The 14632-nt window shown below is 37.2% G+C and overlaps 1 protein-coding gene across 2 annotated transcripts; it reads left to right on the top strand.

The window, feature by feature from the left end:
* Window positions 1–2519: 2519 nt before the first annotated feature.
* Window positions 2520–8315, top strand: LOC114531791 (octopamine receptor-like). Of its 2 annotated transcripts, XM_028553409.1 has the most exons (3): window positions 2520–2673; window positions 3303–3442; window positions 6404–8315. In XM_028553409.1, the coding sequence occupies exon 3, from the start codon at window positions 6404–6406 to the stop codon at window positions 8126–8128; it is 1725 nt and encodes a 574-aa protein (XP_028409210.1). In that variant the 5' UTR covers window positions 2520–2673; window positions 3303–3442; the 3' UTR covers window positions 8129–8315. The 2 variants fall into 2 exon arrangements, with proteins under 2 accessions (XP_028409210.1, XP_028409211.1); XM_028553410.1 differs by lacking the exon at window positions 3303–3442.
* Window positions 8316–14632: the final 6317 nt, after the last annotated feature.

Genomic DNA, 14632 nt, shown 5'->3' with positions numbered 1-14632 from the left:
GTTAAACAAATGCCATTTTTTGGTGAATTTTTTAAAAACGCGCGTGAAGACCGCGGCAGTACGAAGAAATATCAGACCGAACAAAACTCGTTCCCAGGGTATTCGCTCTATCCACATGCGCTGGAGCAACCTCGTCAGTATACCAAGGGTTTTCCCTCTTGTCCACATGCACAGGAGTTATTTCGCTTCACGGTTGGGCAAAACAAGGTTATATCAGAGGGAAGTCTTGTTATACATATTGGCAAGCTTGTTGCACCGACAAATCTGCCGTTATATGTACAAAAGACACAAACTGGGTTGATTATTTGAGCCGTGAAGTTGTTTTGTTTTGAAATCGCTGAAACTGACAAAAAATTATGGCTGGTTTCCCACGTTCTTCCACACGTATTAAAAAGCATAATGATCGGTCATTTAAACCACAGATTAAACTTAACTTTTTTTCGAACTGAGTCGGCAGTCAATCAGCGTGCGCTATTTGCCGTCGCCATTTAACAATGAAGAAAATAATTTTTTTATGTGTCCCCTGGCTTTTATCCGGATTTGGAATTTCTATATATAACCGTGCTCTCGGAACCATTTGGGATCCACTTTAGGCTATATGAGTTATTGCATCCATATTTCACTTCGGTCATTAATTAAATTTTTATTTGTTTCTGAAAACCAAAAATTCGCATCGCGTTGCCAAACCGCGTCGGAGTATGTGGGCCTTTAGTTTCAACGATTTCTGATTCTTTTAACTCTTGATATGCTTTTAAACAAGACATTCTTTGCTAGTAACTCGAAACCGGAGTTTTTATAACAATGGTGATAGAATTGCAAAATCTTGCCAATTCAAACACTTTTGTAAGCGCAACATCAACGCTTAGGGCAAATTTTTCCACAAATATGAGGGTTCAATTTCGACAGAAAAAGGGCAGTCTAATTCCCATAGGCCGAATGGGAGTGTGGCGCTTCGATCGTATCAATCGCTACTAGACGCATGTGAAGATATATTACGCTATGAATAGTGCTCCGACCTTTGGACTAACATTTTCGTGGCGTTGAAAGAACAGGAATTTTTCAGTTCTAATTGTTGCTCAGTCAGTCTCTGCTGAAGTCAGACCTGCGAAGACGACGAATTTCACCGCTTGATTACATCCTAATTTATTATTTCCTACTACAAACCGCCATTTTAATTATCTTAATTATATGGAAGCATGCGACAACTAGCTGCTCTCAAACTTCGGACAAAGTTGCCCTCTGAGCCTTGGGCACAAAAGATTCGTTACGATAACATAATTGTTAATACACACATTTGTCACGCCGGAACCGAACAAATGAGATGAACAAACAGAAAACATTGCTTTGTTGAGTTTATTCATAAAAGCTCTACGCTTGTTTTGATGCGGCCATTTAATAGTGGTATGCAACTGCTGTTGAATTTCTCATAGTTCCGCGTGTTGTTTTGATGCGTCGTCTCCGGTCCTGCCAAAATTTAATTACCTCTCGTGATAAATCGACAAAAATACAATCAAAGGCTATCTTGTTTCGACAACAACATCTGCAAACAATGCAAATGAGGATTATCAACGTTTATGCAACAATTAATCGCAAAAGCGATGCAGTAGGACGCGGATTCAAAGCATGGGACGTGTCTGCATTTCTCAGTTACACTTGCGGACTATTTCTTAACCTTATAATGGCAAAAGGCTTCCAGAAAAAACATTCTGTACTACAAATGCCGCCAAATTGTTTCGACTTTTGCATGTGTTTGCAACTTTGCAAGCACTTTCACCCCACTTTGACTAATTTTTGTCTTCTCTTTTATGTTGTGTCTCAGGCAGTTTATTCTGTTTTCTGAATAGAAAATTGTCGAAAATGCAACAGAATTAGTTTTATCCTTTCTCTTCTATATAGAGCTTTTATGTTCGCGAAAAGTCGTCATTTAGCTATAATATTTGGCATAATTTTTAGTTTTTAATTTTTTTCTCGGATTTTTCTTAATAAAAAGGTGATACTTCACGGTCATTCATAGAAATTTGAGAATTTTATTGAGGCTTAATTTCTTCCTTATCAGGCCACGTAATTATAGGAAAATTACAGACGACACGTATCTTACGCTTCTCTCCCCCTCCTAAACCTGAACTTTGGGCCAAAACAGGGCTTCGGCGCGCAGTAGAAAGCGGGTCAGGGTGTTTTCAGCGTTAATTACACTACCTGTCCAATTTTCAAGTACATTTTACTTTCCTTGCCATGGGGCACCAGGGGAGCACAGATATTTTAACACCCGAACGTTTCTGTATTGTAGTACCAATAAGAAGAGCAGAGTCCGGAATAACAGAGTCCAGTCTCGAATAAATAAATTAATAGATCGCACAGGGAATGACGTAAACATTGAATCCTAACAAGTGGTGATGTATGGATGGAGACAGCGCTAATGAAAGATGGAATTAATTTTTGGAATATAATCATCTTGAAGTACTTGTTGTTGAAAACCCCCGCATCAATAAATACATTATAAATCAGTTTTAAATAAAGAGTTCGGAGCAAGGTTGCTAGCTCGGTATACCACGCGTGTTGTCTTAGCCTAGGGCAAGGAAAGCCTAGCAAATACTGATCGTTTTAGATGGTTGTTTCAATAAAAAAACAAGTATATTAACCGAAAAGAGCCCTAACACTTCAAATAGAGAAAAGGTAAGATTTGTGTATTACTTAATTCGTAATAATTGTTTGTATATTAACTATATTTCGTTTGCGGCGAGCCAAAATCTATAAACACGCAAAACCGCGATGCCATGCTAACTGCTGGTATATAAATATAAGTATAAATACAAATAAACATGTACATTTTATGTTATTGTTCATATTTTAAGACTTACATACCAATAGCATGATATTGTTTTCGTAATTTTTTAAATTCACTGTCGGAACGACTTGAGTTAGATTTAAATATACCTTTTTATCGGTGAACTGTGCATGATTTTGCATGCAATATTTTGCCGTTCAATCTGCGGAACCTTTGAAAAAATACATGCATTTAAGATAACAACAGTAAAACATACAGTTTTACGTGCAGATGAAGCCAGCTGTCCGTTTCACTGTCCGTTATTGTATACTTCGAAAATGCTATAAATGGTTCAAGATCGCGCTATCCTTACACTCGAAATGAGAAGTTGCTCAATTTTCCGAGAACTAAAGCGCGTGCCAAATTAAGAATACAGTTCAATACATTCTGTTTAAAAACACATTTGTTATTTTTCTAATTGCATGGGGGAAACAGTTTTGAACTGATTAACAATGTTTTCCGGATAACGCTCATGTAGACGTACGGTTGGCTAGGAAACGCCGGAGGTGAAAAATTTGACTCAGCGGGGAACGACTTCAAAGACTACAACACATTCATGCACGTTCTACATACTTGAATTGTTCCTGCCTTCCTGGTTGATGAAAACTTTCAAAACAGGTCAGCGGGAAAATTTGTGTTTTATCCCATAAACATGCTTGTTATTGCGCAAGTTGCAGTATTTGTCAGACCTCAGAAAGTTGTTGCACGTTGTCGAAAACCTTGTTCGTGACTCCGGTGCAGCCGACAACATTGTCATTGTTCTCTCCCGTTTTTAACAACCGCGCGAACAACTTGCATGCGCGTTTTTACTATATACTAACTACCCCGAAGCAGTGCTAAAAAAATCCAAATGTTAATCTGATCCTTGATACACATATATTTCTCGCAATCTGCGCAGTGAAATAATCCATACGGTTTGCATGGTAATCACATTCATGATCCTATTAGATCCCCCGCAATCAAAAAGTGTAGGAAATTCCTACTAGAAATATACTGAGCCAAGTAGTGGGCTTTCTCAAATAGAGAGTTTTCTCAAATTGCTTATATGTATTGGTATTGTTTTCTGCCTTTTCTCTATGCATGATGCCTTCCACACATATATAGAGTGTTGACTGGATTATTCTTCGTATAGGCCCTATCTGTCGTTATCATGTTTTGAAAACGCTATCATGCATGCATGCTTTATGCTTAGGAACAGGAATATATACAGGAACATTATATCATGCATAGATCACTATCTATGCCTTGATCTGCCTTCCATGCACTGTTTTTTCCGCTATTGAGAAAAACACGCAGGTCATCACGAGAAAACGAAATGCACTGAAATAACCCATAACAATTTGATTGTTGGAATTTGGATACTGTTACAAGAGTATAAATGTTTCACATAAACATTTTTATGCATGATAATTGATAAACAAGTAAATTTGTTTGTGCGCATAAATGCATATTAGCTTATACCAAGTTACGTCAAATCTTCTACAGGCAGATTCAAAAACAGGACGTCCAAATTTGAACACTTAACTCAGTGAATGACTTCAATGGCTTTCGTGTTTTTTAAGACGTCCTGTAGGCTGTAGTGATTTATGTCCTTTAGAATTTCAGTGTTCAAAACATTGCACATGCAATAACTTGCAAGGCCACAGCTGCAAAATCTTAACGCTATATGAATATGGCCGCTGTCATATAATATACAGACCAGTAACAGTATAATTATTTGTGATCGAACTAGGGAATTAAATACTTCATCCTCGTGAACAAGAGTTCTTTAGCGTCAACAAGGGTTTACCGGCATACTGAAGTCAGATCGAGTCTCGATTTGGTACTTCACCATTCACCAAATTTCTAGCAATGTCAGAGGGGTTTTGAGGGTTCAGATGCTAACCATTACGCTCTGAGTACTGGACCGATCAGTGGCTTGCTTAATGTTACTGTAGTAGTAGCGAATGATGATTTTTCACGGCAGAGTGACTAACCTGGTGGAGATAAATCCAGGCCTGCGCAATGTGTGTTGCACCCCACGAACCGTACGTTCGTCAACAATCTTGTAAGAACTTGTTAAGTTGTTGGCATGCATGGATTCACCCATGCTTTGAGGTGTAGCACATGCAACATTAATAGAGCTGCTTTCCACTATCGTGTTTTTAGCACGCACGTATACGCATTAAGAACAAGTTGTTGTATAATTACAGAAAAAAACACACCATGAAAATTATCAAGAGAATCCGATCCTATGCAGGTCAATCGTTTAAATTATTTAAGTATCATTTAAATTATTTTAAACTTTTATGTGCGTACGACGTATACGTATGCAAAAAACCCGACAGTGGAAAACAGCCCTTTGTTCTGCTTTATCAAGAGGAACAACTTGTGCGTGTTTTCAACCGTGTAGTGGGCGCAGAGTCATGCACTTTTGCACGAGCCACTCAAATTCGAGTTCCACTAAGGTATTTTAGAGATTAGATTTTGCAAATACTAAAGGAACTTCATTACACAGATGACTGCCTAAAACCAGAGCCAAAACTACAAGGTGCATATCGGGGTCCCCAAAAACCCAAAACTATTGAAATCACCTATTGTTGAAATTAGAATGACTATATAGCGAATTTCTGCTCGTGGGGATTAACACAACTTATAAAATGCTAATAGGACTACAAAAATTTAACTTTTTGCTAGAGAAGAAGGACATGACCAAAGTCATGATGCGAAAGTTGCCGTAAATATAAATATTGTTATCCATATTTAGTGTAAATGGTAAATATTGCATGATAGTAGAGATAGTTTGAAATGTAAGAAACTTATAAGAAACTTATAAGCGTAGAAATTAAATGAAAATGAAAGTGAAGCCTATAAAGATGATGTAAACTGTAAAGTTCGTTCTGTGCACATCTTCTGCGCATAACAAACTATCTTGATCCTTGAATTGGAACTTTAATTTAATTAAATTTACTACATTCCTGTAATTACATAATTGTTCCCGTAGGCGTTACATTAACCAGGCAGTTCTGAATGTTCTGTGTCTTTTTCAATAGTAGGGACTTAAAGGTGCTGTAATGTCTCCGTCCTACGCAAATTGATTTCGAATTCAATATCGAATTCAATTGACTCGAAATGGTCTTTTTTGTCTTGATAGCTTTTGAACATTGTGAAAATTTATCCACTGAGTTGGATGCCGCGTGTAAGGAATTTTAATCACAGATTAAACTTTGTTAAGGCTATTAAAGCTAAGCTAATTCAATAAAATTTTAAACCTACTTACAGTATAATGCTGAGCGCGGAAGAGATGCTGGGTTGTCACTTATTATGCCTGCCCTATTATTGAATGAGGAAATTCCTCATCTCTTTGATCCTACGTATACTCTTACAAAGCAAAAGGCAAACTTAATTAAGATTAAAGATGAGACATTCTAATTTTCATTCTAATTTGTTTTTTGGCATAATATTTGGTGATCATAGGTACGCGCACGCCTGTTTACATACACATAGCTTTGAAAACATTGAAAGCATATTTATTCACTGAATTAGCTGCCGGGTCTAAGGCTTTTCAATCACAGATAATTTCTCTCTTTTTTATTTTAGATGTATGAATATCCCACTATGTCTCCAAACAATACAACGACGTTCGAAATCAGCTGTAACGATTCCTTTCACCATTTTCAATTTCAACCCCCGTCATCTTTCGACATATTCACCGGGGTCGTTATGATCCTGATAATAGTCATCTCCTTAACGGGTAATATCATGATATTGTACGCGTTTCTCTCCACACCGAAACTAAGGATGGTGAACAACTATTTCCTGATGAATTTAACGCTATCGGATATTATCACAGCCAGCTTAGTGATACCATTTGATGTGGACATAAAGATTAACGGAATTAGTAGTTGGACACATGGAATAGCGATGTGCAAAGTTTGGACCAACGCTTATACTGTATCAGTACCAACATCCATATTAACTTTGTGTGTCGTAAGTATTGACCGTTATCAAGCCATATCAAATCCTTTAGGATATCGCGCCGGGGTAACTTTAACTCCCATCAAAGCGGTGTGCCTGATCATTGGAGTATGGGGATTGAGTGTCTTCATGGCTTTGTTACCAGTTATAACTGGACCTCCTCTAAATGAGACATTGTCACGTGATCTTCCCCCCAATTGCCCGGATGTGTACTTCTGCTACTTTGACATATCACCAAGCTATTCAGCAGCTGTCACCATTATTGCGTTCATTCTTCCATCGGTCGTTATGGCAGCGCTATACGTTAGAATGTATATCATCATTACTTACGAGAGACATGTTTCTGATGACTTCAATATGGAAAGGATGGGACAAAATAGAAGTGAGGTAAATAAAAATGGAAGAAATATTATCCAAAATGTCCGGTCCTCCAAGGTTGAGGAAATACTGGAAATTAAGGTGGAATTTCATAAGGACAGAAGTGATAAGAATATGAAAAAAAATGGAATAAATGAAGAAAGATTACCGGAAACAAACAATGGAGAAACAAAAGATGGAATCAATAAGGGAATAGACAAAAACAACGAAAACAACAAAACTGTACAAAACACACGAGAAATCTGTGATGACGGCGATGGCAGGAATTGGATAGAAAAACCAACAGAGCGTATCCGAATTAGCCACAAAGATAAAAGGGAAAATAACGAAGCCAACGTTGGGCAATTTGGAAATGCAGATGAAAGAATTATAAAGGGATGTGACAAGGACAGATCTGACCAGAATAACGAAGAAGAAAACATGCTAAACCACAAAACCAAGGGAATAAAGAAAGAAGAGAAATGGCATAAAAAGATAAAACGTAAAATTGGAAGACATGACGGAGGAAATTATTCAAAAGGATGGCTTACCGATGGAAATGAAGGGAAATGTGACAAAAAGAGAAAAAATGGCAAAAAGGATGAAGATACGATAGTGATGAACAACAACAATGATGAAAATAAAAGAAATGGATCTCGTTCAAATACAACGAACAGCAGAATGAGTGGAGGAATGAAGAGAATGAGGCAAAATGAATTTAGAATAAAGCAAAAGTACCAAACTAAAGTCGCCAGACATTTTTCAGTGATCGTGTTGGTTCAACTCTTATGTTGGTATCCCTTCAGCGTGGTTGGCCTGGTGTATAATCTGTGTGATGGCTGCGAGCACAAGTTATTAAGCTCGTCAGCACAGTATTTCCTCCTTACGATCGGTTATTTAAGTTGTGCCGTTAATCCGTATTTGTATGCATACCAGCAACGGTCGTTCAGACAAGTTTTCAAACGAATGTTCGGTATTAAAGGAAAGTAGGCTCTATATAAGGTACAGCCCTCGTAACTGTGATTTTAATACTATAGTACAGACAAAATAATTTTATCCTCAAGTAGATTTAGCAGTTTTTAGAAGCTGGATGATAAAAATGGCCTCATGTGGTAAATAAAAAAATATTTGACTGGGTGCATCCCGATTTATCTGGTCCGAATAGCTAAAGGAAACACTCTCGTAGGAACGATAATCGACTTGCTGATTCATAAAAATCGCCCCCGATTAAGCGCCGCGGCATTCAGTTGAAGCCCTAAAAATTTAAAGAGCGCCGCGGCGCTCAAACGATTAAATACGGTATACATATTTACCAAAACGCACAGACACAAATTAGACTACATGAAACATGCACCACAGCTACAAACACGCAGCAGCAGGCATTTGCTTCAACCCTCTTTTCAGTAAAAGTGTGAGGACCAGTATGGACCGCAGCTTTCTAAATCTGCTAGAAAAACACTTCCCACCTAGCCACAAGTTGCATAAGATCTTTAATAGGAACATAGTTAATTAAGGTAAGCTACTCTATTATACCAAACACAATGCATGCATAAAATAGTCCCTTCCGGTAATTACCGGCACAACTTTATCGTTTCCAGTTTCAGAACAACCTTAAATGAAACAAGTTTTACTTTCACGAGCTATGTGCAAAGATGTAAACCATCCTTCGTCAACACATGCATCAGAAAGACTTTTTAATGTAGAAATAGTAGGCCATAACACGTACGACTATCTTTGGATCAACTAATCTGTGTTGATGAATTTCTGAGAGACCATCCGGGAGACTGAACAGAAGTAGTAAATTAAGACATTTTATGCATGTGTTAATTTTATGTTTATAGCTATAGCAATAAATACCCGCACATGCCACATACACAAACATGTATAGAGGCGCTGTTACACTATGTAACTTTCGATTCCCTTCAACTTGCAATGCAATTCTACTCCTGAATGACAATATACAAGCATTTCTTACGATAATTCTGCTAACGTGTGTCTAAGTTCTAACATGGCCAGAAAATTCAGACATAATTAACATTCTACTTCCGCCTAAATTTGCATATGGTGTCAAAATAAAGCTTCGTGAGCTTATAGTAAACTGTAATGTGCACAGTACTAAATGCTATAAATACAGCTTTAGGTGGTCGATTATAATTTGCCTTAATTGTTCGTTGCAGAGAAAGTTAATCTTAATATTTTGAGGCAGTATTTCAAAATGTTTTATCAGTATTCTTCCTGCATTTTCAAAACAAAGTTTTGGTCATTTATCACGTTGAATACCATATAAAACGAAAACCGTAATAGCGTAGAAATAAAATAAAACTGCAGAGCCGACATAAACCTTTACCAGCAAAATATTACTTCAGGTAGTTCAGGATCTTTAATATGACACGAATTACAAGAAACAACCGGGGCAAATTGCAAAGATGCAATGATTTTCTTAAATTTTGCGAAATTTAAGAATGCGCAATATAATTTATAGTTCTGCAAACGAATAATATTTGAACAGATATGCAAATTTGCTACGGCAATCTGCATATTCCATGTCCGCAATTTCTGGCCATGGTCTAAGTTCTTTTGATTTATTGACCTAGCTTTTTCAAATAAGACATATATACTTAATAAAAGGATTTAGACTTTTACGTGTTTATGCATATAAACGCGTGGAAAGCAGTCCATATACTCACGTACACCCACAGAAAATTTTCAATGCTTCTAAATTTTTATTATCTAACATCTAGCTGAACAAATGCATACTAACACATCAGTTTGCGTGCGTATACGTGCGCGGTATGAAAAACGCGTATACATGCGTATGAAAAAGCATGATCCAGCCCTACGTATAGCAAGGTAAGCATAGCAAGATAAGAGACATAGCAAGATAAAAAATTACTGGCAAAAACTTAGGCGATCCATGAATTGGTATGATTACCAATGACAATCGTATTTCAGTGCTAATCACTAGGAAAAAAAAATTCAGTTTGCTCACAACTGAATGCAATGTCTTCTCTTCCTTTTTTTTCTTTCTCCTGAATCTTTATCTTCCCTTTAGGCCGCCTCCCATTGTTAGTTAATAGGCGATTTACATATATATAGATAAGAAGACGCGCGTAAAACATTCATGACTTGACCAGTTGTCACTTGGCAACAAATTTAGCAGCTTGTCGTATATATATACATATTGGCAGAAGAAACGATCGTTTTTCTATCATAATGATGGTATATCGTTAAAATTTAAAGAGTACGTATGTTGTTCTACAAGTTTTCTTGTATGTTCTTTACTTTATACAAAAATTATTTTCATTTATGAAGTCCATAATTTTCACTTGGCAGGTCACAGATGTTTTTTATTGACTGTGATCAACGGTGAGTTTTAAACTATTGTTGTTTCGGTGTTGTCTTAGAAAATTCAAAAAAAAGTGTAGTGCTTTACTTGCTGAAATGAAAGCACAGCTACAAATGAACAGTTGTGACTATCGTAAATAAAAGCAGGAATAAATGTTTTTTCGTTTTCATTCGAACATATTACACATTATGTAAACATGTCTACGATGATCAATTCCTAAACTGCCGAATAACCTAACACATTACCTAACAGATTATAAAAAACAGGATTTGAAAGGGCGACATAAAAGTGACAAAATAAATTTGGGAAGAAATTTTCCATTGATTAACTTTACCAGCTAAATGTTTTTTTTTCTTCGTAGTGATAGGACAGGACGCGGGTCACGTAGGAAATGATATTGTGAATAGATAATTTATTAATTATAATTGTTGCTGGCTAGCTGACATCATTCAGCAAAACTTATCGCCGGTTGTTTCTGGTCGTAAGTAAACGGAAGGCGTCAAAAGTTCTCATATATTGGGGAAGCGTATGTAGAGCCGATGACTGCGTTATTAGTGACTTTGATTCTTTGCCAAGAAATTATCAAACATTGGTACGCAACGCGTACACGTGGACCTGTGAAAGATAGCAACGATAGCAACGATGAGCTAGTTTGCAAGTTGTCCCCATAGACTGGAAGTTGTGGCGATAGCTTGGAAATTTCCGGAAGGAGGATACTTGAATTAAATTCGGCTGCGAAATTTTGCCTACTATTATGGAAGAATAGCCAAGCGTTGGCAAATTTCGTACACTTTCGTATTAGGTGCGGAAATGTACTACACTCGGAGTCCCGTTAGCGCATTATAGGCTCGATATAAAGTAATGTTGTTTGGATCCAAGCCGGACTGACATATTTAGTTTCAAGATGGATTTCCGGACCGATCTTCTTGGTCCCATCAGTAGAATTTTTTACACACTCGTCTAATCCACGCCCCTGGATTTATATCCAGCGCCAAAAACACACAATAACCCGGACTTTGTTTGACAAAGCTATTTGCTGAATGATGGTATTCACAAGGTGCTGAAGGTTTATTTAGGCAGATTTAACTCTTATATTTCTACAATGAATATATAAATATGCATATCGGAATACATTTGTTTTTTAGTATAATATTTGGTATATCATAGGTACATTCACACCTCGTGATATATATACATAACTTTGAAAACATTGAAAACATTGAAAGCATTTATCCATTGAATTAGGTGTAAGGACTTTCAATCACAGATAATTTCTCTCTTTCTTTTTAGATGTATGAATATCCCACGACGTCTTCAAACAATACAACGACGTTCGAAATCAGCTGTAACGATTCCTTTCACAATTTTCAATTTCAACCCCCGTCATCTTTCGACATATTCACCGGGGTCGTTATGATCCTGATAATAGTCATCTCCTTAACGGGTAATATCATGATATTGTACGCGTTTCTCACCACACCGAAACTAAGAATGGTGAACAACTATTTCCTGATGAATTTAACGCTGTCGGATATTATCACAGCCAGCTTAGTGATACCATTTGACGTGGACATAAAGATTAATGGAATTAGTAGTTGGACACATGGAATAGCGATGTGCAAAATTTGGACCAATGCTTATACTGTATCAGTACCAACATCCATATTAACTTTGTGTGTCGTAAGTATTGACCGTTATCAAGCCATATCAAATCCTTTAAAGTATCGCGCTGGAATGACTTTAACCCGCACCAAAGCAGTGTGCTTAATCACTGGTGTATGGGGATTGAGTGTCTTCATGGCTTTGCTACCAGTTATAACTGGACCTCCTCTAAATGAGACATTGTCACGTGATCTTCCCCCAATTGCCCGGATGTGTACTTCTGCTACTTTGACATGTCGCCAAGCTATTCAGCAGCTGTCACCATTATTGCGTTCATTCTTCGTCGGTCGTCATGGCAACGCTACACGTGAGAATGTATATTATTATACCAACAGGAGACATGTTTTTGATGACTTTAAAATGAAATGGATTGGACAAAATAGAAGTGAAATAAATAAAAGTGAAAAAAATATTATCCAAAATGTCCGGGTCTCAAAGGCTAAAGAAATACCGGAAATTAAAGTGGAATTTTATAAGGACAGAAATTGTAAGAATGATATGACTGAAACTGGAATAAATGAAGAAGATTACCGGAAACGAACAATGGAGAAACAAAAGATGTAATCAATACGGGAATAGAAGAAAACAAAAGATACGGCGACAGCAAAACTGCACAAAACCAACGAGATTTCTATAAAAACGCTCACGAGAGAAATCGGACAGGAAAAGCAACAGAACGAAACCGAATTAGCCACAAATACAAGAAGGAAAACAACGGAGCCAAAGTTGGTCAATTTGGAAATGCAGATGAAAAAATTATAAAGGGATGTGACAAGGACAGATCTAACCAGAATAACGAAGAAGAAAATTTGCTAAACGAGAACAACAGAGGAAAAGAGAAAGAAAGAAAATGGCATGAAAAGATGAAACGTAAAATTGGAAAAAATGATGAAGAAAATTATTTAAAAGTATGGACTACAAATAGAAATGGAGCGAAATGTGATAAAAAGAGAAAAAATGATGAAGATGACAGAAGGAATGAAAGAGTGAAGAGAATGGGGCAAGATGATTTCAGAATGAAGCAAAAGTACCAAACTAAAGTCGCCAGACATTTTTCAGTGATCGTGTTGGTTCAACTCTTATGTTGGTATCCCTTCAGCGCGGTTGGCCTGGTGTATAATCTGTGTGATGGCTGCGAGCACAAGTTATTAAGCTCGTCAGCACAGTACTTCCTCCTTGCGATCGGTTATTTAAGTTGTGCAGTCAATCCGTATTTGTATGCATACCAACAACGGTCGTTCAGACAAGTTTTCAAACGAATGTTCGGTATTAAAGGAAAGTAGGCTCTATATAAGGTACAGACTTGTAACTGTGATTTTAATACTATAGTACAGACTAAATAATTTTATCCTCAAGTAGATTTAGCAGTTTTTAGAAGCTGGATGATAAAAATGGCCTCATGTGGTAAATAAAAAAATACTTGACGAGTTGCATCCCGATTTGTCTGGTCATTTAAGCTCGTCAGCACAGTATTTCCTCCTTACGATCGGTTATTTAAGTTGTGCAGTCAATCCATATTTGTATGCATACCAACAACGGTCGTTCAGACAAGTTTTCAAACGAATGTTCAGTATTAAGGATAGTATGTAAAGTATAGCTCTTGCAAATAGGATTTTATCCTTTAATTAGATTTCTCAGAGTTTGAGAGCTTGATGATAAAAGTAATCGAAATACTTGACGTTTGACGGGGTGCATCCTGATTTATTTGGTCCGCATGCATGGCTAAAAGAGACACCCTCGTAGGGATGATATTCGATTTGCAGATTCGCAAAAATCGCGACACGTTGTCAAAGAATGAATTGAGCTAAGGGTTCCACCACGAAAGTTTTCTTTACCTGACCTTAGTCTAAATCCCCAGCCCAGAGGGTATTTGCATACCAGTCATACAAGCTATATAAAAGTTTCGTAGTCGTTTGTTTAAACTGAAATCTGTAAACAAAATACGTCTCATTTTCCTATCGGCTGTTAATAAATCGCAGAAGACTCTCGTCTTCGACATCGCTTCTCCCGGAAAGGGTTAGATCGTAGTAGTCGTTGTTTAAGTGTTACTCCAGATTGTTCTACTATCTTGATGTTTAGTCCAACACGTTTAACTTCTTCTTCATATCGTTGTTTAAGGGCAGATGTAAACTCTATAATGGGTGTGCCCCAGTTGGGATTGAGGTTTAATGGTGATAAACTGGTTAAAGATCAAGTTGCTGCCGAAGCAGATCGGTCCATAGAGGCGGATGAAAGAGCGATGCGTTTATTCAAATCTATTGCCAACAGCATTCACCCATCTATTGAGATGGAAATTGATTGCCCATCACGCCATAATGACCACAAACTTCCCATACTTGACTTAAAAGTTTGGATTGAGGAGAGAGAAGGGAATGAAGGACAACAGACTGAAAAAGTTATATTACATGAATTTTACGCCAAAGATGTAGCGTCCAAGTCCGTTGTTAATGCGAAATCAGCCCTACCATGGAGTAGTAAGAGAACAA

This window comes from Dendronephthya gigantea, unplaced genomic scaffold, assembly GCF_004324835.1.
Source record: "Dendronephthya gigantea isolate DGI-Jeju-01 unplaced genomic scaffold, DenGig_1.0 000074F, whole genome shotgun sequence".
In the NCBI taxonomy this organism is placed as follows: domain Eukaryota; kingdom Metazoa; phylum Cnidaria; class Anthozoa; order Malacalcyonacea; family Nephtheidae; genus Dendronephthya; species Dendronephthya gigantea.
Note: the sequence above shows the minus strand (reverse complement) of the source record. Positions and strands in the feature narration are given on the sequence as shown.